We start from the raw sequence: 23,624 nt of genomic DNA on the forward strand, positions 1-23,624 counted from the left end.
TCCATATTCCAAGAAAGACTTCATCGGAAGTGTAATATTGCAGTTTAAACAGAAAAAGATGGGCTTTTATGCACTTGGTAATGGACCTTGTTGTTTCCCAGTGAGCCCAAGCAGGGTCATGATGGTCCGACTTTAAAACCTTCAAGAACCCCCTTCATGCGACTACCGGGCCACGCCTCAAGGGGTCACCATCCTACTTCCGATTCCAATGCAAGTTGCAGGGCAGGCAGGCCCACTGTCTGATATGCCAATTCAGGGGCGATTTTAGCATGTAAATCTTGGTGGGGCAAACAAAAAATATATGTTTTTGCCACTTGTGACAACACAACACTAAACCAGTGGCGACCCGTCATTCAGGGCAGGTGAAACACCTGTATTTTGGAGCTGCCTTACTCAACAAAGCAGAAAAGAGACCATGTTTGTATGCAGCTTTATTAACTCAGTGAATTTTTGTTTAACATTGTTTGCAAATTGATATGTGACACGTATTAATGGCAAAATAACATGTAAAACAGGGACAGTGGCTTGCGAAAGTATTCACCCCCTGGCATTTTTCCTATTTTGTTGCCTTACAACCTGGAATTAAAATTGATTTTTTGGGGGGTTTGTATCATTTGATTTACACAACATGCCCACCACTTTGAAGATGCAAAATATTTTTTATTGTGAAACAAACAAGAAATAAGACAAAGTAACAGAACTTGAGCATGCATAACTATTCACCCCCCCAAGTCAATACTTTGTAGAGCCACCTTTTGCAGCAATTACAGCTGCAAGTCTCTTGGGGTATGTCTCTATAAACTTGGCACATCTAGCCACTGGGGTTTTTGCCCATTCTTCAAGGCAAAACTGCTCCAGCTCCTTCAAGTTGGATGGGTTCCGCTGGTGTACAGCAATCTTTCAGTCATACCACAGATTCTCAATTGGATTGAGGTCTGGGCTTTGACTAGGCCATTCCAAGACATTTAAATGTTTCCACTTAAACCACTCGAGTGTTGATTTAGCAGTATGCTTAGGGTCATTGTCCTGCTGGAAGGTGAACCTCTGTCCCAGTCTCAAATCTCTGGAAGACTGAAACAGGTTTCCCTCAGGAATTTCCCTGTATTTAGCACCATCCATCATTCCTTCAATTCTGACCAGTTTCCCAGTCCCTGCCGATGAAAAACATCCGCACAGCATGATGCTGCCACCACCATGCTTCACTGTGGGGATGGTGTTCTCGGGGTGATGAGAGGTGTTGGGTTTGCGCCAGACATTTTCCTTGATGGCCCAAAAGCTCAATTTTAGTCTCATCTGACAAGAGTACCTTTTTCCATTTGTTTGGGGAGTCTCCCACATGCCTTTTGGCGAACACCAAACATGTTTGCTTATTTTTTTCTTTAAGCAATGGCTTTTTTCTGGCCACTCTTCCTTAAAGCCCAGCTCTGTGGATTTAACCTAAAGAGGTGGGGCTCAAAACACACACACAGACATCTTTTATTTAATTTTTTTTTTTACAGTGCATAAAACCAATTGTGCGACCGTGATTTCATTTAACCATTAGGTTTTTCTTCTCTCTCGCTCTCTCTCTCTCGCTCTCTCTCTCTAAATGTTTTATCGCTCTCTCTTTCTTTCCCTCCTTCATTCCCCCTCTCCGTCCCAGAGCTGGGTGGTCCTAAGCAGCCGAAGGTGTCCATGGGGCTCCAGGGCCTACAGCAGTCTCTCCAGCCCCTGGCGGAACGCTACCCATCCATGGGTCGACCTCCAGTCAGCCACGCCCTGACCATGCTGCGTCTCTCCCTCACAGGTCAGTCAGTCTCAGCCCCTAGAATCCATCTCCTGGACATTCTTACCTCACTATCATGGGTTGTGTAGGTCACACTGTAGCAAAACGTTTCCAACAGAAAAAGAAAACCTATGTTGTTATTGGATACAGTTAGTAAAGGTACAGTTAGTATTCCCATTTCACACAGTTTCAAAATGTTTACTGTCTACTACAACACTGGTGAGGACTATGAGATTGCAATCTCATGAGGTTGCTGTTGAGTTTGAATTGCAGGGATGTGCATAATCACATGTAGTATCAATATCATTCAGCTTTCAACACCCATGAGAGAGATCATTTTAGAGTATACACAAACAGTATAACAAACACGGAGGCAATTGCACTGACACTTTCTACAAATGCAGAATCACTTTTTCTCTTTCTTTTTCCTCCTGCTCACTCGTTCGGTGTGACAACGTAGGTGTGACCTAGAGTGACAGTCACACTTCCTCTTTTCATTATGGTGAAACCGTATTGGCCAACCTCCCTCTGCACTAGAGGAAGAGAACTCTATGAGAGAGCAAGAAGTGAAGGGTCAAACCCAGGCACTTTACCAGACAGCAGCAGTGTGCTTGTCAAATGTTAGTGTGATTGAGTGCAACTAGAGGAAATTGAGCTCATTTCCTGCTCAGTAGCTGCTGTTTGTCATGTGTACAAGTAGGCATTGCTAACATTGATGGAATTGATAGATTGATTGATAGAAGGTTGATGGAACGTTGCTGGTGGAGCGAGGAACATTTATGGGGTTGCTGTGGTAGATGGTAGTTTGGGGCTAGGTGCACTTGTGATATTTAGTCTCAAATAGAGATGGAGAGGGAAGAAGAACCCCAAGTTAAAGAGAAGGAGAACTCCAAAACCCCAGGTGAGTAACAACAAGAGAAAACAGATTGTTATCATTTGGGCCGGTTTCCAGTGCTCAGATTAAGCCTAGTCCTGGACTAAAGCATGCTCAATGGATAATATTCTCCATCTGGGTCTGGGAAACCATCCGTTTGGGTAGAAAAGGAGGTGATAAAATGTTTCAGGGAAGGTGTGTGTGTGTTTTTGGTTTTACTATCTTTGTGGGGACCAGAAGTTCTCACAAGGATACTTCGGACAAGTTTCGCCGGTCCTCACAAGGAAAAATGCTATTTTAGGCTTAGGGGTTAGGTTTAGCGTTAGAAGTTAGGGTTGGGGAAAATAGGATTTTAAATGGGAATCAATTGTTTGGTCCCCACAAGGATAGTAAAACAAACGTGTGTGAGCATGCGTGTGTGGTTGCATGCTACATCCTCCCAGTCAGTGAAGGATCAGTGAACCTCCTGAAATCATCCTCCATTTTGCGTGTTGGTGTGTGCCATTAGTGAAACATATACACTACCAGTCAAACGATTGGACACACCTACTCATTCAAGGGTTTTTCTTTATGTTTACTATTTTTTACATTGTAGAATAATAGTGAAGACATCAAAACTATGAAATAACACATATGGAATCATGTAGTAACCAAAACAGTGTTAAACAAATCAAAATAGATTTTATATTTGAGATTCTTCAAATAGCCACCGTTTGCCTTGATGACAGCTTTGCACACTCTTGGCATTCTCTCAACCAGCATCATGAGGTAGTCACCTGGAATGCATTTCAATTAACAGGTGTGCCTTCTTTAAAGTTAATTTGTGGAATTTATTTCCTTCTTAATGCGTTTGAGCCAATCAGTTGTGTTGTGACAAGGTAGGGGGGGTATACAGAAGATAGCCCTATTTGGTAAAAGACCAAGTCCATATTATGGCAAGAACAGCTCTAATAAGCAAAGAGAAACGACAGACCATCATTACTTTAAGACATGAAGGTCAGTCAACACGGAACATTTCAAGAACTCTTCAAGTGCAGTCGCAAAAAACATCAAGCGCTATGATGAAACTGGCTCTTATGAGGACCACCACAGGAATGGAAGACCCAGAGTTACCTCTGCTGCAGAGGATAAGTTCATTAGAGTTACCAGCCTCAGAAATTGCAGCCCAAATAAATGCTTCACAGAGTTCAAGCTACAGACACATCTCAACATCAACTGTTCAGAGGGGACTGTGTGAATCAGGCCTTCATGGTTGAATTGCTGCAAAGAAACCACTACCAAAGGACACCAATAAGAAGAAGAGACCTGCTTGGGCCAGGAAACACGAGCAATGGATATTAGACCGGTGGAAATGTGTCCTTTGGTCTGGAGTCCAAATTTGAGATTTTTGGTTCCATCCGCCGTGTCTTTCTGAGACGCGTTGTGGGTGAACGGATGATCTCCGCATGTGTAGTTCCCACCGTAAAGCATGGAGGAGGAGGTGTTACGGTGTGGGGGTGCTTTGCTGGTGACGCTGTCTGTGATTTATTTAGAATTCAAGACACACTTAACCAGCATGGCTACCACAACATTCTGCTGCGATACGCCATCCCGTCTGGTTTGGGCTTAGTGGGACTATCATTTGTTTTTCAACAGGACAATAACCCAACACACCTCCAGGCTGTGTAAGGGCTATTTTACCAAGAAGGAGAGGGATGGAGTGCTGCATCAGATGACCTGGCCTCCACAATCCCCCGACCTCAACCCAATTGAGATGGTTTGGGATGAGTCGGATGGCAGAGTGAAGGAAAAGCAGCCAACAAGTGCTAAGCAAATGTGGAAACTCCTTGAAGAGTATTGGAAAAGCATTCCAGGTGAAGCTGGTTGAGAGAACGCCAAGAGTGTGCAAAGCTGTCATCAAGGCAAAGGGTGGCTATTTGAGGAATCTCAAATATAAAATATATTTTGATTTGTTTAACACTTTTTTTGGTTACTACATGATTCCATATGTGTTATTTCATAGTTTGGATGTCTTCACTATTATTCTACAATGTAGAAAATAATAAAAATAAGGAAAACCCTTGAATGAGTAGATGTGTCCAAACTTTTGACTGGTACTATATATTTTTTTTTATTAAGCTCTTGAAACCATCAAGTCAGGGACGTCAGTCTCCATCATTTAAGATAAAATATTTTGAAGGAAAACAAATACTATTTGAACCCACTCTCGATCTCCCTCTAGAACTCTGACATGCACAGTAGGCTATAGGGCCCTGCTTTCTGTTAGACTAAGGGCTCGATTCAATCCGTATTGCCGAAGTTCAGCACTATAGCTCGCTTAATATTTCAAGGTCATTTCTGATTGAGCCGACATATGCAGCTTTTACTGTGAATGCAGTCTCCCCTAACGCGGGAACATTGCTTTGACATTTAATTTGCGCTATAGAGCTGAACTTCGCTAGAGCTTGGTTGTGTACAGTTCTACTATCTCTTAACTCTCTTCTACTGCCGGTTGAACAGAACTCTGCTAAGGTGAAAAACAAGGACTTTGTGTCTTCTGAGCAAAACATGACACACCTCACAAGCAGGATGTGGTTGACCTAAATGGAGACAGCGAGAGAGAGAGAGAGAGAGAGAGAGAGGAGAGATTAATAAAAGAGTCTGTTAACACTGGGAGTTGAGTGTTTTGTTAACTGCCCTGAAAGTGAAACACAGTCAGCTTCAACTGTAACAGGTTCCTATAGGTTTTTAGCCTCATATGCAGTCTCAGCACATGATGCTAGCCCACAAACGTCTGTTGAGAGAGACTACAGTATTAGGTTGTAGTTCACTCAGGGTTAATGTACCATCATTCAGTTTTGGGTGTCATCAACCTGTATTTTCCCTAGCCAAGTCATGTACTGTCAATGCATAGCCTGGTTAAACCAGACTGAACGCTGCACTCAGTAGTGAGCACAGCATTCAGTCTGGCCTAACCAGGCTAGGAAATTCATTCCATCATCTATGTATCAAATGAACAGAACCCCTTTGTTGGAGTTGCATTTCTCTTTTTCTCAGTTCATTTTCATTCCTTCCCATATTAGATGTTATATAAAAAGCAAATATGCTTGTCTGTCTGTCGTTCACACAAAGTTTACAACCATTCTGAGCCATCTCAGCAGTACTTAGTGTGTTTTAATGGGTGACCGACAGTGATATACGTTTTTCACCAGAGGCTGGGGAATTACAACTAATGCCTTTTACACAAACATACAATCACACATCTGAGGCCTCAATCGCCTCCACCACCACCACCACCCTTCAAACCCACACGTCTTCATTTCTTCGCACATTGTTTTATGACTGGGTGTTGGCTGTTGGTTTACCCCTTTATTTGTTATTTCAAAAAATATAAGATATTTCGTGTTTTTTTGTGTGTTTTTTTCAGATCGCTTTTTGGGAGCTGAAAAAAGCAATTTCAACTTGTGTGTAATATTTATTTTATGAAAAAATATAGATAAAGTGAACATCTTGCTCACATTTGTCATCCATCTTTTATCCCAGATGTGAAGGTCCCCAACAAATCAGAGACCAAGCGCTACAGCGAGATCTTCCGGGACTTCGATAATTTTGAACTCTCTTTGGTCAACTCGTAAGTCTGACTTATAGATTCACTCATCATGTACACTTACTACCATTGTCTCCCTCCACAATATAATCAGTCCATCATTCAGAACACCTTTACATTTTAGTCATTTAGCAGACTCTTATGCAGAGCGACTTACAGTTAGTGCATTCATCTTAAGGTAGGTAGGTGAGACTATCACAGTCATAGTAAGTAAAACCTTTCCTCAATAAAGCAGTTTTCAGCAAATTCAGTGCTAGTAAGAAACGTACATATATTTTATTTGTTGGGGGGGTTGTCTGCTACTAGTTGCCAAAGAGAGGAAGTGTCTTCCTCTTACATCTATGTGTACATAACTTAGTTTTATAGGTCCTATTTAAGAGTAACAACAACTTGTAAGGCCTTATGAAGCCTTTATAACCCTTCATAATGGTTTCATAGGTGCTTCATAAATCATTCATAAGAAATTGCAATGCTATATAGAGGGTGGAAAAGGGGTTATGTCGCATTTGGCAATGCGCCAGATGTAAGGACCTGAAAGTAATACCTTTTATATATACAGAACAAAAATATTAACGCAACATGTAAAGTGTTGGTCCCATGTTTCATTAGCTGAAAGAAAAGATCCCAGAAATGTTCCATACGCACAACAAGCTTATTTCTCTCAAATTCTGTGCACAAGTTTGTTTACATTCCCGTTAGTGAGTTATTCTCCTTTGCCAAGATAATCCATCCAGCTGACATGTGTGGCATATCAAGTAGCTGATTAATTAAGCAGCATGATCATTACACAGGTGCTCCTTGTGCTGGGGACAATAAAAGGCCATTCTAAAATGTGCAGTTTTGTCACACAACACAATGCCACAGATGTCTCAAGTTTTGAGGGAGCATGCAATTGGCATGCTGACGGCAGGAATGTCCACAAGAGCTGTTGCCAGAGAATTTAATGTTCATTTCTCTACCAAAAGCCTTCTCCAACGTCGTTTTAGAGAATTTGGCAGTACGTCCAACCGGCCTCTCAACCACAGACCACATGTAACCACGCCAACCCAGGAACTCCACATCCGGCTTCTTCACCGGCGGGATCGTCTGAAGGGGGTGGGGGGGTGCTGAGGAGTATTTCTGTCTGTGGGGGAAAACAAATTCTGATTGGCTGGGCCTGGCTGCCCAGTGGGCAGGCCTGGCTCCGAAGTGGGTGGGCCCTGGGCCCTCCCAGGCCCACCCATGGCTGCGCCCCTGCCCAGTCATGTGAAATCCATAGATTAGGGCCTAATGAATTTATTTCAATTGACTGATTTCCTTATATGAACTGGAACTCAGTAAAATAGTTGAAATTGTTGCATGTTGCGTTTATATTTTTGTTAAGGATATGGTATGAATTTGCTCCTAAATAATTTGTGAAGCATCTAGGCATTATAAAGGATTTACGAAGGCTTCATAAAGCCATTATAACATGTATCTGCCCTCTGATCCATCAGCACTGTGGAGGAGATGTTTCCAGACCCTGACTCCCAGTCCATCGCTGAGACCGTCTCTACGGAAACCACAGACAACACTGAGCTGGATCATGTGACGGTGGGGGAGCAGTACTATCAATCAATCAAGCAACTAATCAACATTATTTTATAAAGCCCTTTTTACACCAGCAGTTGTCACAAAATGCTTTACAGATCCCCAGCCTAAAAACAAACAATCAATCATTACTATGTTATCTCTGTCAATCAATCTGGTCCTGTGTAGCTCAGTTGGTAGAGCATGGCGCTTGCAACGCCAGGGTTGTGGGTTCGATTCCCATGGGGGGCCAGTATGAAAAAATGTATGCACTCACTAACTGTAAGTCGCTCTGGATAAGAGCATCTGCTAAATGACTAAAATGTAAAGAAATGTAGTCAATCACATTGCTTTCTAGCCTGGTGCTCTATTGTGTTGATACTTTTGGTAACGTTTGTACTAGCCAACAGGGGAATTATTTGAACTTAGGTTCTGCTCATATTCTGCTGATATGAAGTACAGTGTGTATCGTCTTATCTCCAAATCCATTTCTCTGTGTAATGGTCTGTATTCTGCCCTGTAGTGTGAGGATGTCTACCCCCCAGATGGTGATGACAAAGATGGAGGTCTATCAGGTATGTTTGTAATCAAATCAAAATCAAATTAAATGTATTTATGAAGCCCTTTTTACAACATCAGATGTCACAAAGTGCTTATACAGAATGTGGTGTGTTGTATGCATGTGTGTTTTTCAATTGTTTTATTTAAATTAAAATCACTTGGAATGGACTGACTCGAATTGACCCCAACCCTGGTGTGAGTAACGGAGGTGCTTCGTTAGTTCAGCGTGATGAGTAACCTTGCCAGAGACATGAAGACTTGCATTAGCTCCCACGGCTAAAACCTACTTAGGCCATCGCTCAGCAGGCTAAGAAGCATGTAGCACGCAGGAGACCCAGGTTCGAGCCCAGTTGGTAACATGTGCAAACCCTTGTGGTTTAGGCTAGACTTCAGTATCCATGGTGTGCAGCAGTGCATTTGTAAAGGCTAAGAGATATTGCATTACATTCCAGCCAGCAGTAAGTGGAGGAAAGGGGTTATGGTTGTAATGTGTTGAAGGTCACTAGCCTCTAGATCTCTATCACCAGCACCATATCGTGTCCATTACCCATTTCAGACAGAAGATGTGGTACTGTATGTTACCTGCAAAAAACATAAGGCAATGTTTATATGGCCAGCCCCTTCTATAAGGCTATGTTTGTTTCAAACAGCCTCTTATTTACCACTTGTTTGCAGGTATACCCCTTTTATACATATCAGTTGGTAACTGGCAAATTCGGAGGGTTGGGGGGTGTTGTTAAACCATGGGGGCTGTTTGCATTTCAAATCAGGGAGGTGTTAAACAATGGAAGTGTTAACGAATTTCCCTGCAAAAAAATCTGAGAACCATTCACACAGAACTGATACCTGTATTTTGGTTATAGGGTCTGTATAAATGTAGGAATCATGACTAGGTCTTTAGGTGGCTTTTATTTTTCCATGCTTTTCTACCCCCTATCCTTTTCAGACAAACAAAAAAGCCTGTATACAAATGCAGGCATGTTAAATTAGTGGGATGTTGGTCTTTGTATGAAAGGGATACAAGAGTCCAAGCCATTCTCTTCTGGAAACACTGCCCGGTGAGTAACATTAATAGACAGCCAATCCAAACCAGAGTGATTAACACTAGACAAGAGCCAGGTGTAGTATGAGACTATGACTAAGTGAGGTGGGCGGGACTATTGTGGTGATGGCCAGTCAGGGTGGTTAATCTCCTCCTCTTCAACCTGCGTGATTGACACCAGACGAAAGCCAGGTGGGGTAGGAGACTATGACTAAGTGATGTGGGCGGGACTAGTGTGGTGACAGCCAGTCACGGTGGTTAATCTCCACCTCTTCAACCTCTCTTGTTGACGTGTAATTAGCCGGTGGCGCTAATTGCCTCTGTGTTAACGAGATTAGGAGAAGACTGGAGAGGGTGGGGAGAGAGAGGATTAGAGCTGCAGACAGATGCTCTCTAGTTTACCCCTCAGACATATCCATCAAACAGGAGAGAGAGGGAGGGAGAAAGAAGGGAAGGAAGGGATGAGAGAGAGGGAGAGAAGGAGATAGAGGTAGCAGGGATGAGAGAGGAAGGGAGAAATGTGGGAGTGAGGGAGAAAGGGAGGGATAGGAGAGGTAGAGAGGGATGGGAAAAAGAGAGGGGGAGAGAGATCCCTTACGGAAAAACCACATGAATTTCACGTGATCTCATGTGATCACGTGATCTTATGTGAAGTTAATATGATAACATGTGACAACATGAAACTACACATGTGAAAACATGATCTCATGTGAAATAAATGTGACATGGGATGCAAAAATGTCAACATGTGATACCATGAAAATACACATGACAACATTTTAAAGTTTTTAAATGCCATTCCACATGTGAGGTGAAAACATGTTATTTTCCTCACGTGAAAAGGGGGTGAATACATGTGAACATATGGTTTCATGTGTGAACAACTGACCTCATGTGACTCTTTTGTTTTCACATTTCAGCTCAACATGTGTAAACAGTTAAGGGAAGTAATCAAATGGTATGGGGGTTTTAAGGTAACTGGTACGCTGATCAGCTAAAAAAGTGTTCACTATGATAAATATAATAGTTTTTATTGGGTGTATTATACAAAGCTGAGATTTACTTTGAAGTCCAAAGTATAAGAATACAGGTGAAAGCAGTCAATGACACAGACATGGTGGCGTAGCAGGAAGATTGGAATGCCGTGAACCAAGAGGTTGTGAGTTCAAATCCCACGAGGACATGTTAAATAATAATTATTGTATAAGTAAATGTACACAATGTAATCATGTGTGTCAAATATGTACGTTGAAATCACTGCAACTATTTTGTGATGTTCCCGGCGACATCCTAACGACAAATATTTGTCTGCAGGGCATCATGTGAAATGTTCATCCACATGTGAAAGGTTATGTGATCATGTGAAAATCCAGGTGAGAAACCTCATGTGAAATATCATCACATGTGAAGTGTTCCCAAACCACATGGTTTCACATGTGACATTTCACATGTGAAATTTAATTTTACATGTGCAAAACATGTGAACATTTCACATGTGAAATCATCAGATTTTTCCGTAAAGGGATGGGAGGGAAAAGAGAGAAACAGACAGAAGGGAAGAGTGAGCACAGAGTGAGGATTGAAAAGAGCATTGTTCAGGCTGAGAGACAAAGCAAACTACAAAGGAGACAGAAAGGAAGACTAGTGAGATGATGGGGAAATAGGAATGAGAGGGGACATGTTAGACCAGGGTCGTGTTCAGTAGGACACAACGTAGCAATGGAAACTGAAAAACAGTGTTTTTTAAAATCACAACGCTCTGAAACTTTTTCCCCGTACTGAACACAGCCCACTTGTTTCTCCAGGAACTGTGTATGTATGCAGGGATGTCCTTTGACCCCATTAAACCCCAATTCCATGGACACAGACACACGTCGCCCAATGGAGATTAAGGATTACAGGACCACGTAGAGCAGTGTTTAAATAAGACATTAGAATGGAAACATCCTGGAGCCGTGCCTAGTCACTGTGCTGCACGCCACGGAAGGCCTCACGTCACCTACTGCAGCGCACCAGACAGGCACCTCTTCTTGGTGTAGGGTGAAGTTGCCCCTAGATGCTGATCTATTTTATTTTTTTACGATTTTATATTTTATAAACAATACAAAATATACACATACAAACAACATCATACAAACATCAACTACATCACACCTGCCCACACCCACAAGCACACACCCCAATCTCCAGCCCCCGCATCACTTTCTGCCACATGGCCTGAAACTGCACCATTTTGATTCTATCCGTAGCCCATGCACTTTCAATATTTAAATAATTACATTTTACCATTATGTTAATGAGAGCAGATTGATTGATTTCCAAGTTTTTTGTATACGTTTTTTTCAAGATGAGTGATGAGAAGAGAATCGTCCAACCCATCGGGTATCTCACTACACACCCATATGCCATGTTTTGAAATATGCAGACCGACAGATTAAAAGGAAGTTTACATTGTAATACTTCTGACAGCCAACTTTCTAGCTCCGCCCACAACTTCTGGACTTTATAATGTTCCCAGAAAGCATGGATTATTGAGTCATTATTAGTTTTACACTAGAGACATGACTCTGCCGTTGTGTTGTAGAATTTGTTAATTTTGTCTCTTGTATAATACATTCTACACATTAGTTTATACTGGATTAAGCGTACATTTTCGTTAACTGTAATTTCGGTAACACTTTACTTAACACCCAGTGTCATAACACGTTATGACACAGTCATAACCATGCCATAATATGTCATAACAGCTGACAGAACTTGTCATAAACTGTCATAATATGGTCAGAACACTGTCATGACCCATATATTTACACCTGTTGTGACATATACTGCATTATTTTATGGCTGGTTATGACACCTACATAAGAGTGTCAAAACCCACATTTTTTCAAATGTGTTTTTTCCCTGCCAAGAAGTTTCCTTTCGTTTCAAAGTGTATTTCTTAAGTCCTTTGTTGTTGTTGTAATGAATTCTTTACAGTCATGTTTTTTTCATCATACAGTATTTTAAATAACTTCTAGAAAATACACTATGACACTGTCATAAAGCATTATGACCGTCCTGTGTCACTTTACTTGGACTAAGAAAATACACTGTCAAGAAGTATTATGACCATCATAATCGTATAAGCCAATCACATACATTCCCTTATAAATTGGGTGGTTCAAGCCCTGAATGTTGATTGGCTGACAGCCATGGTATATCAGACCGTATACCGCGTGTATGACAAAACATTTATTTTCACTGCTCTAATTACGTTGGTAACCAGTTTATAATAGAAATAAGGCACCTCGAGGGTTTGTGGCCAATATACTACGGCTAAGGGCTGTATCCAGGCACTCCGCATTGTGTCGTGCTTAAGAACAGCCCTTAGCCGTGGTATATTGGCCATATACCACACCCCCTCGTGCCTTATTGCTTAATTATATCAGTCATCAGTCAAAAAGAGGGTGTCTTGCTCCTGAAATCTTCTCCTGTATTCATCCCAGTCATCAGAAATAGAGCATTGGGGTAGGTGCATGTCTGACATCAATGTGTGCGCAATTACAATGATAGTTTAATATGGTCCATTTCAGAAAATGTTATACAACACAAACATACTGTTGACAAGTAGGCTATGGTGTAATGGAATGTTTTGCCTTGTGTGGTAGGTTTTGTGGGTTTTGACACTCTTATGTAGGGGTCATATACAGTATATCACAACAGGTCTAAATCCAGTGTTATGACCATATTATGACAGGTTATGCCAGCTGTTATGACATTATGACGCTGGGTTTCAAGTAAAGTGTTACCGTAATTTCGTTAGTTATGCTCCAACTTTCCCTCCATCTTGTGCCAACATCAGTTCTTTTTTAATCTTGGTTCCAATAGTTTATATTTTTTTCTAAGAGATTGTCAGTTGGATATGCTCTCTGCAAGTTGTTGTATATCTTCCTTATCATATGAACATCCTTTTCTGACTCAAATAAGATTCCCTAAAGGTTGCTCTGATGTCCAAAATATGTAAAATGGAGTCGTAATAACTTTTAAGTTGCATGTATTTGAAATAATTAAATACTATATTTTGGTCAGTTTGACATTTCCCTCACTAATGATTAAGGTTAGGATTTGGGGAGGGGAAGCTGATCCTAGATCTGCACCTAGGGGAAACCTCTTCTTTACCATGTTACTAAGCATATAGCTATACCTTCCCTCTGAGTGCCCTCCTCCTCTCTCTTCATTCAGTTACATCTAATACAGTATCCTGCCCTCACCCTAACCCAACCCACTCTTCCCAATCCTAAATTCTCCCAGCTACCCCCCACCAGTTTGGAGCTGATCTGTAATAAGCCAAATGGAGGGGCGATGGGTGGGGCTGCGGATAGGGGCGAGCGGTGGGGGTAGGGTGGAAGGGCTGATGAGTTGAGTGGCCCGTGCCGTTGCCTGATTTCTGTAATGCCTGTTGTCAGTCCCGTCGGGTTGACATTGATTGATCCCTGTATTGTATATGTGCGCGTGTCAACTGTGTTGTTGATCTGTGTTAGTGGGTGTCAAGGGTCAATAACAGTATGGACTGAGTTCGGAGCTTGTGTAACTAACTAGTGCTTGCACTTGTGTAACACAAGTTGACATTCTGACAGTCATATCAATATTCCTGATATACTGTAATTCCACTAACCTACAGCTGTGAAGTTCTCTCAACTGAGACAGAGAGACAGAAAGGGAGAGCGAGAGAAAGAGAGATTGGGAGAGGGTGAGAAAGAGAGAGATGGGGGAGAGAGAGATCATGTACAGAAAAAAATGCTGTAAGAAGGAGCACCAATAATCAGTTTGTGCTGAGCTCTAACCTGTTCCTCACCCCATCAACCCTCATAGTCCTCCTGACCAGGGTCTTTCAGTCAAACACACACACACCAGGAGGTAAAACCTTGCTGTGATCTAAAGCCTGTCACTCCACAATCTGGATAATCCCTAGTCCCAGAAGCCAGCACAGGCAGAGCAGAGGGAGGGGGGACGCGCACACACACACACACACACACACAGGTGGCACAGGGAAGTGTGAAGGGGTGCCCACAAGAGAGGGAGACAGGGAGCAAGAGCGAGAGAGAGGTCAACGCAGCACAACAGTCGGCCAGAAAGTCTTAATCGTTTTTGTGGATTTTGCTCAGACATGGAGTTATTTGTTTCAAGAGAGAAACCTGTTCTATGCTCTGTAGGAAAGTATTTTCTCTGCTCTCACTCTTGGAACTGAGAGGAGCGTCTGTGACAACACACAGAGAGCACTTGAGCTCGGAATTGGAGTGTAGGCCACAATACATCTGTGTTGGAGAAGAAGAAGTGAAACAGGAATTAGACTTCAGAAGAGTTCAGTATTGATAGATCCAATGATCTATTTCTGTGCATGCAGCTCGACTGTGGACCGATCAAAGAAGTCAAAGGACAGCGGTACTGATAGTGATGTTGCAAGAGAACGAGTGAGGGGAAAAAGAGGTCTGAAAGACCGGGGGAAAGAGAGAGTAGAAAGGAGAGTGAGGGAGGAAGGGAGAAAGCACATGACATGCGTTGCAGGATTGTTGCACATTGCCATCCGCTGTGAGTCAGAGGAGGAAGACAACAGAGAGAGAGAGAGCGAGGGAGCAGCTGACTGACTTCAGACTGCTGTCAATCACACCACCCTGACTTCCATAACAACCACAACACAAGATGTTGCCATGTTGATTACAGCACTCTGGCACCAAAGAGTTGCCACGGTGATCTTCTCAGACCGTCACATTTTCTCTCTCTCTCTGACAGAGGAGGGGAGCGGTAGAACAGGTGCTGGAGGGGGGAGGAGCCAGGGAAAGGAGAGGAGGTGGAGCTAAAAAGCCTGTTTGGGACCCTCAGCCAATCCCTTTCTCTCTTTTCCTTTCTTCACTTCTGTCTGTTTAGCCCTGGAAGCAGCTGGTCTAGACTGGACAGGAGAATGTCCTGGGGACATTTAGATTTTCCCACGTGATGACCTCTTGCTATGCGTGCTTTGAGATGACCAACCTATGACCACACCTCCGCCCGTGTTGGTGTAGTTGTGACCACTTGTGCTGAGACCGAGACCCTGTGGACAACAGCAGCACTTGAACCTTGAGGACTCTGAGGACTAGCCCTGATGACCAGTCGTTCTCAGTCTCTCTTCTCCATAGAGTTTGTTTGGCTAAACCACAAACCTGTTTTGGAAACAGAGCTATGTTTCTGATGAACTCACGGAACTGAGAAATAGGAGATACCCTTTTCTGTCTGTTCTCTTTTATTCCTTTGTTGTTGTTTCTTGGATGACACATTATTCGGATTACACATTTCTGATAGTATGGAACACAAAGCATACCCGTGAGCCCAGCTTTTCCCCTGGGAATCGGGGGAGAGGGGTCTGTATTGGACACCCCCCGTGGGGGTCCAGACTGCCCCGTTGTGTGTGTGTTTTGGGGTAAAAAGCCCTCCTGTCTGTGTGTTATCAGGGTGAGGTAGGGAGGATATGCAGTGATGCTGATGTACTCACTCTCAGCCCAGGAAGCGGACCTGGCCCTGTGTCGCTGTGAGGGAGGCGTGGAGCTGGCCCTGCAGTATGCCAAGATGTGGTGCCGCTATGCCAAGGACCTGCTGGCCTGGATGGAAAAGAGAATCAGCCTGGGTGAGTGGAGACGTGGGTGTGTTTGTTTCTGTGTCTGTCTGCCTGCTTGTCAGTCTGTATGTCTGTCAGTCTGTCGGTCTCATATTCATATTTGCATATCTTACATTGACATAAAAACATTATTTAATTAAAGTTAATTGCACCAATCTCAAATTAGGGCATGGTCCATAGTGTGTCACTGCAATGTGGTACAGACTCATTCAAGGTAACAGATGGACACAACTACACAAATGTAACATATTCACAAACACATATATTTGTAAATATGTGCTTGCATGTAAACAATGTGCTTTGCATGTAAACAAATGAAATAGTTCACATACAGTGCCTTGCAAAAGTATTCATCCCCCTTGGCGTTTTTCCTATTTTGTTGCATTACAACCTGTAATTTAAATGGATATTTTTATTTGGATTTCATGTAATGGACATACACAAAATAGTGAAATGAAAAAAATAACTTGTTTAAAAAAATTCAAAAAAATAAAGAACGGAAAAGTGGTGCGTGCATATGTATTCACCCCCTTTGCTATGAAGCCCCTAAATAAGATCTGGTGTAACCAATTACCTTCAGAAGTCACATAATTAGTTAGATTGCACACAGGTGGACTTTATTTAAGTGTCACATGATCTGTCACATGATCTCAGTATATATACACCTGTTCTGAAAGGCCCCAGAGTCTGCAACACCACTAAGCAAGGGGCACCACCAAGCAAGTGGCACCATGAAGACCAAGGAGCTCTCCAAACATGTCAGGGACAAAGTTGTGGAGAAGTACAGATCAGGGTTGGGTTATACAAAAATATCAGAAACTTTGAACATCCCATGGAGCACCATTAAATCCATTATTAAAAAATGGAAAGAATATGGCACCACAACAAACCTGCCAAGAGAGTGCCGCCCACCAAAACTCACGGACCAGGCAAGGAGGGCATTAATCAAAGAGGCAACAAAGAGACCAAAGATAACCCTGAAGGAGCTGCAAAGCTCCACAGCGGAGATTGGAGTATCTGTCCATAGGACCACTTTAAGCCATACACTCCACAGAGCTGGGCTTTACGGAAGAGTGGCCAGAAAAAAGCCATTGCTTAAATAAATAAATAAGCAAACACGTTTGGTGTTCGCCAAAAGCCATGTGGGAGACTCCCCAAACATATGGAAGAAGGTACTCTGGTCAGATGAGACTAAAATGTAGCTTTTTGGCCATCAAGGTAAACACTATGTCTGGCGCAAACCCAACACCTCTCATCACCCCGAGAACACCATCTCCACAGTGAAGCATGGTGGTGGCAGCATTGTGCTGTGGGGATATTTTTCATCGGCAGGGACTGGGAAACTGGTCAGAATTGAAGGAATGATGGATGGTGCTAAATACAGGGAAATTCTTGAGGGTAACCTGTTTCAGTCTTCCAGAGATTTGAGACTGGGACAGAGGTTCACCTTCCAGCAGGACAATGACCCTAAGCATACTGCTAAAGCAACACTCGAGTGGTTTAAGGGGAAACATTTAAATGTATTGGAATGGCCTAGTCAAAGCCCAGACCTCAATCCAATTGAGAATCTGTGGTATGACTTAAAGATTGCTGTACACCAGCGGAACCCATCCAACTTGAAGGAGCTGGAGCAGTGTTGCCTTGAAGAATAGGCAAAAATCCCAGTGGCTAGATGTGCCAAGCTTATAGAGACATACCCCAAGAGACTTGCAGCTGTAATTGCTGCAAAAGGTGGCTCTACATAGTATTGACTTTGGGGGGGTGAATAGTTATGCACGCTCAAGTTCTGTTATTTTTTCTTATTTCTTGTTTGTTTCACAATAAAAAATATTTTGCATCTTCAAAGTGGTAGGCATGTTGTGTAAATCAAATGATACAAACCCCCCAAAAATCAATTTTAATTCCAGGTTGTAAGGCAACAAAATAGGAAAAATGCCAAGTGGGGTGAATACTTTCGCAAGCCACTGTACCAAATTCTCAAGACATAAGATAAACAAGAATGATTTTAGGACAACACGAAAGGCTCTCTTATCCCTCTGTCAAAAGTTGTTTTGCTGGGATGGAACTGCAGTAACTACAGCAACCAAAGCTCTTCTCCTAGGAAAGACTAGCAGTCAGTCACTCTATTCCTGGAAAAGACACCAGAGTCTAAAGTAGGCCTACCCTGCCATTAGAGAATGTGTGTTTATTCCTCACCTGTAATAGGATAATAGACCTTGTGGTTGAACCCTGTGTGGAAGGATAAACAGTATGCTCCACAGTACTCCCTGGTGGTAGAACTTAGGTATTACAAGGACTGTTATAGGGAACGTTTGCATTCCCAGTGAGCAAAACTGGTTGAAAAGATATCAGAGAAAATAATTGTCAGTTAACCATTTCAGGGACAGCAAGAGATCACGGACTGGTTCCGTGAACCCTTAGGTTGAGAAAACACTGTTAGGGTAATATGGAGCGGTATAACCTACCCTGTGATAACAACAACAACAACAACAAAGTAGATCTGTATGGTTGGTAGCCAATGAGGATAACATGGAGCGGTCAAGCCTCTCCCCTCAGAGGAACCCCACAGAGACTACAAGGCTTACAGGGCAGATTAACCAGGCCGCAGCAGGAGAATGGACAGGATGGACAGCCTACTGTAGCCTTCTGTAGTGTAATGTACTGTGCTATACCATACTGTAATATACTGTACTGTAGTATACCGTTACTGCACTGTTCTGTACTGTAGGAGGGCAAAGAGATCCGCTCACCAAGGTGCTGCCAAGCAGACCTGTGTTTGGATAGCTGTGTATAGGAAATTGAGAGAGGTCAGAGTGACAATGTAGGGAAGTGGTCAACATAGAGGGAATGGTCTGAGCCAGTGGTCAGAGGTCTGAGCCACTGTGGACAGTGGTCAGTTGAATGCAGTGGAGGCTGGTGGGAAGAGCTATAGGAGGAAGGGCTCATTGGGCTGGAATGGAATAAATGGACAAGTATCACACGCCAAACCTATGTAAACCACGTTTGATATAGTTTGTACTAAAATCACATGTTTCATCATACTGACTTATTCTGGTCTGTTTGCAGAGCAAGAGTTTGCCAAGAACATCATAAAGGCAGCAGAAACAGCTAAGTCCTGTGTGGCCCAGCAGGTATGGATGCTTTTGTTGTCTCTCATGTGTATGATATTGTATACTGTAGGTTGTACATATGATGATGTGTACAATATTGCATAGAAACATTAAATTCATATCAGATTACTCTTTAGGCCTAATATTAGCTACCTTAGTGGTATGCACTGAAAGACGCTGTGCATAAAAGCATCTGCTAAATTACCAATATAAAATGTATTACAGTGCCTTCAGAAAGTATTCACATCCCTTGACTTTTTGCACATTTTGTTGTGTTACAGCCTGAATTTAAATCTCTCTGACCTACACACAATATCCCATAATGTCAAAGTGGAATTATGTTTTTAGAAATAATTAATTAAAAATGGAAATCTGAAATGTCAAGCCTAAATAAGTTCAGGAGTAAAAATGTGCTTAACAAGTCACATAATAAGTTGCATGGACTCACTCTGTGTGCAATAATAGTGTTTAACATGATTTTTGAATGACTACTTCATCTCTGTACCCCACACATACAATTATCTGTAAGGTCCCTCAGTCGAGCAGTGAATTTCAAACACAGATTCAACCAGAAAGACCAGGGAGGTTTTCCAATGCCTCGCAAAGAAGGGCACCTATTGGTAGATGGGTAAAATAAAAAATAACGTTGAATATCCCTTTGAGCATGGTGAAGTTATTAATTACACTTTGGATGGTGTATCAATACACCCAGTCACTACAAAGATACAGGCGTCCTTCCTAACTCAGTTGCCGGAGAGAAAGGAAACCGCTCAGGGATTTCACCATGAGGCCAATGGTAAATTTAAGTGTAATGGCTGTGATAGGACAAAACTGAGGATGGCTCAACAACATTGTAGTTACTCCACAATACTAACCTAATTGACAGAGTGACAAGAAGGAAGCTTGTACAGAATAAAACTATTCAAAAACATGCATTCTGTTTGCAACAAGGCACAAAAGTAATACTGCAAAAAATGTGGCAAAGCATTTCACTTTTTGTACTGAATACAAAGTGTGATGTTTGAGGCAAATCCAATACAACACATTACTGAGTACCACTCTCCATATTTTCAAGCATAGTGGTGGCTGCGTCATCTTATGGGTATGCTTGTGATCGATAAGGACTGGGGAGTTTTTCAGGATAAAAAAGAAACGGAATGGAGCTAAGCACAGGCAAAATCCTAGAGGAAAACCTGGTTCAATCTGCTTTCCATCCAACAGACACTGGAAGATTAATTTACCTTTCAGCAGGACAATAATCTAAAACAGAAGTCCAAATCTACACTGGAGTTGAATGTTCCTGTGTGGCCGAGTTACAGTTTTGACTTAAATCTACTTGAAAATCTATGGCAAGATCTGAAAATGGTTGTCCAGGAATGAGCTTGAAGAATTTTGAAAAGAATAATGGGCAAATGTTGCACAATCCAGGAGTGGAAAGATCTTAGAGACTTACCCAGAAAGACTCACAGCTGTAATTGCTGCCAAAGGTGCTTCTACAAAGTATTGACTCAGGGGTGTGAATACTTTTGTAAATTAGATATTTCATTTTAATTTTCAGTAATTTTGCACAACAAAATATGGAATAGGTCAAGGGGTATGAATACTTTCTGAAGTATTGCATAGAAACATTATTTCATTAATTTCACCACTCTCTCTACATATTCTCTGAAATACTGTATATCTAATATCTCTAATATAACTGAAATATATCTAAATAACGTATTTAAATGATATCTATAACCTGGTTCTTACTGTACTGTTGTTGCAGGACATGATGCCTCTACAGTACATCTACACCATGGCCCTGGAGTACGATGTGAAGACCAGCCAGTCTACTAAACAGACATCAGAACTGCTGCAGCGACGCTGCTACCAGGTACTACAGACAGACTGACGAGCAGACAGGCAGACGAGCAGACAGGCAGACAGACAGACAGGCAGACAGGCAGGAGAACTGCTACCACACAATTAGCAAGCTTACTCAACGTGTCAAAAAACATTCCTGTATGCAAGAAAATGTGGAATAATGTGTAGACTGATTTAGTATGATGTGTTTAATCCTATGTCTTTATCCTGAAGGCCCTGGCAGCCAAGAAGAATGAGATTGATAAGTGGCGCAAGGAGTTCAAGGAGGAGTGGTCCAAAGAACAGAAGAGGATGGTGAGTGCTGTTTTTTTGGCCACTACTGTGTGCGTGCATGCATGTGCGTGCGTGTTTAACAGCTTCTCCCATTGATCAGAACATTGCATGAACAGCTTCTCTCATTGGTCAGAACAATGTGGTTACAGCTTCTCTCATTGGTCAGAACAATGCAGGAACAGCTTATCTCATTGGTCAGAACAATGCGGTAACAGCTTCTTCCATTGGTCAGAACAATGCGGTAACAGCTTATCTCATTGGTCAGAACAATGTGCTAACAGCTTATCTCATTGGTCAGAACAATGTGGTAACAGCTTCTCCCATTGGTCAGAACAATGCGGTAACAGCTTCTCTCATTGGTCAGAACAATGCAGTAACAGCTTCTCTCATTGGTCAGAATGAGGCGGTGGCGGCTCTGAAGAAGGCTCGTCAGCAGTACCTGCAGCGCAGCGAGGACCTGGAGAAGACCAAGGCTGTGACGGCCAAGGCCGGGGACGAGCTCACAGCGGGACACAAGACCGTGGACAAGAGGAGGAAGTCACGCGACGACGCACAGTCAAAGGTGTGGTGCAGCGGGTCCAACCGACACATTGAGTTCACTGAAACATATCCCTTAATGTTTTTGGTTCCAGTTGTTTTTTTGTTTGTTTTTTACAGGAAAAAAATTGTTATATTTTTTGTCATCATGTAACTCACTGTGCCTATCTCCCTCTCTCTTTCTACCACTCTCTCTCCCTCTCCGTCTCTCATCCATCTCTCGCTCCCCCTCCCCCCCCACAACCAGGTGATGGAGGCAGAGATGCAGTACAGACAGTGTGTGTGTGAGGCCCAGGATCACCAGGATGAGCTGGAGAGAGTGAAGGAGAAAATCATAGTTCACACCCGCAAACTAATCTGCCAGGGGGACACTGTGCTCAAGGAGGTGGGTGTCCAAGCCTATTGAAGATAGACATTCCCTGTGCTGGATGCAACAAGTGGAGTGTCTGTCTGTATTGCATCTCAGCCTCCATCACCTGGTTGATAGTGATAGCATAAGAGTGGATATAAGAGTAAACAGACTCAAGGCAAGCACTTAGCAGCCGTTTCATTTAGTCTTTTAATTTTAATTTTAAAAAAAATTTAGTCCTTTTTAGCAGACGCTCTTATCCAGAGCGACTTACAGTTAGTGAGTGCATACATTTTTATACTGGCCCCCCCGTGGGAATCGAACCCACAACCCTAGCGATGCAAACGCCATGCTCTACCAACTGAGCTACATCCCTGCCGGCCATTCCCTCCCCTACCCTGGACGACGCTGGGCCAATTGTGCGCCGCCCCATGGGTCTCCCGGTCGCGGCCAGCTACGACAGAGCCTGGATTCGAACCAGGATCTCTAGTGGCACAGCTAGCACTGCGATGCAGTGCCTTAGACCACTGCGCCACTCGGGACTGTCAATGCTTTTGATTCAAACAATCACCCCAACAAACAAAAAAACACATTAAAATACAGTCCAGGTCTCCTTTGCTAAATAATATATTAATATAATATATGCCATTTAGCAGACCCTTTTATCCAAAGCAACTTAGTCATGCATGCGTACATTTTACATACTAGTGGTCCCAAGAGTTGAACCGACTATCCTGGCGTTGCAAGCACTATACTCTACCAACTGAGCTACAGAGGTATCTTGAGCTCAATGGGACTGGATGAATAATGTTTAAATAAACGAAATGAATGTAATCCCTCATATCATGTACCTCTACCACCCCTAGGCCACAGTGAACATGTTCTACTTCCAGCGTCAGCAGACGGAGCCGGTTCCCCAGGGTTACCACAACCTGGAGGTGACCTGCAGGCCATGTGAACCCGGGGAGCCCTACCTGCTCTACATCTTCAGGAAGAGAAGCCAAGAACAGCCCCTACAAACCTTCACCTTCCAGGAGTTTGTCCCTCAGAACAAGAGGTAAGAACGGATGGATGATGTGTCCTGTTCTAGGTAGGCTACAGCTCTAATGGATGATACTGTTTGTCCCATTCGTGCCTATTGTCTTTTACAGTATTTAGAGTTGCTGTCAAGATTGTATTTGTAAATGTTAATTGTGTGTGTGCTCATGCTTGCCTGTGTGTTTGTGTGTGCGTGCGTGCGTCCGAATTTGTGTGTGGCACCTCCAAGTGGCCGTCGTAAGACCATCAACCCCATCAGCTCTCTACAGGACTCCTTCTCCCTGCCTGAAGAAAGTCTGGTTAAGCGTAAGGGCTACAGTGACAGTGAGAGCATAGGAGGCAGTCTGGAGTCTCTGTCCAGCCCAGGTAAGCCTGTGTGCTTCATTGGACAGATTTCATTTAATCATGCTCAGAAGATTGACCAAACAAACATCGATTTCATAA

The 23,624-nt window shown here is 42.8% G+C and overlaps 1 protein-coding gene across 4 annotated transcripts in view; it reads left to right on the top strand.

Moving 5' to 3' along the window:
• Positions 1–1,677: 1,677 nt before the first annotated feature.
• LOC121569742 (GEM-interacting protein-like) overlaps positions 1,678–23,624 on the top strand; it is a 36,834-nt gene continuing 14,887 nt past the window's right edge. Inside the window, exons 1-12 of one of the 4 annotated variants that reach the window (XM_041880902.1) lie at positions 1,678–1,786; positions 6,162–6,249; positions 7,701–7,797; positions 8,297–8,348; positions 15,891–16,016; positions 19,074–19,138; positions 20,886–20,993; positions 21,197–21,277; positions 21,654–21,818; positions 22,041–22,178; positions 23,009–23,199; positions 23,410–23,546. In XM_041880902.1, coding sequence (XP_041736836.1) covers positions 1,732–1,786; positions 6,162–6,249; positions 7,701–7,797; positions 8,297–8,348; positions 15,891–16,016; positions 19,074–19,138; positions 20,886–20,993; positions 21,197–21,277; positions 21,654–21,818; positions 22,041–22,178; positions 23,009–23,199; positions 23,410–23,546 — 1,303 coding nt within the window. In that variant the 5' untranslated portion in view covers positions 1,678–1,731. Of the gene's footprint in view, positions 1,787–2,335; positions 2,667–6,161; positions 6,250–7,700; positions 7,798–8,296; positions 8,349–15,843; positions 16,017–19,073; positions 19,139–20,885; positions 20,994–21,196; positions 21,278–21,653; positions 21,819–22,040; positions 22,179–23,008; positions 23,200–23,409; positions 23,547–23,624 lie in introns of those variants that run through there. The other 3 variants (XM_041880904.2, XM_041880900.1, XM_041880903.1) reach the window with 3 other exon arrangements.

The sequence above is a fragment of the Coregonus clupeaformis genome, chromosome 7 (assembly GCF_020615455.1).
Source record: "Coregonus clupeaformis isolate EN_2021a chromosome 7, ASM2061545v1, whole genome shotgun sequence".
Lineage (NCBI taxonomy): Eukaryota > Metazoa > Chordata > Actinopteri > Salmoniformes > Salmonidae > Coregonus > Coregonus clupeaformis.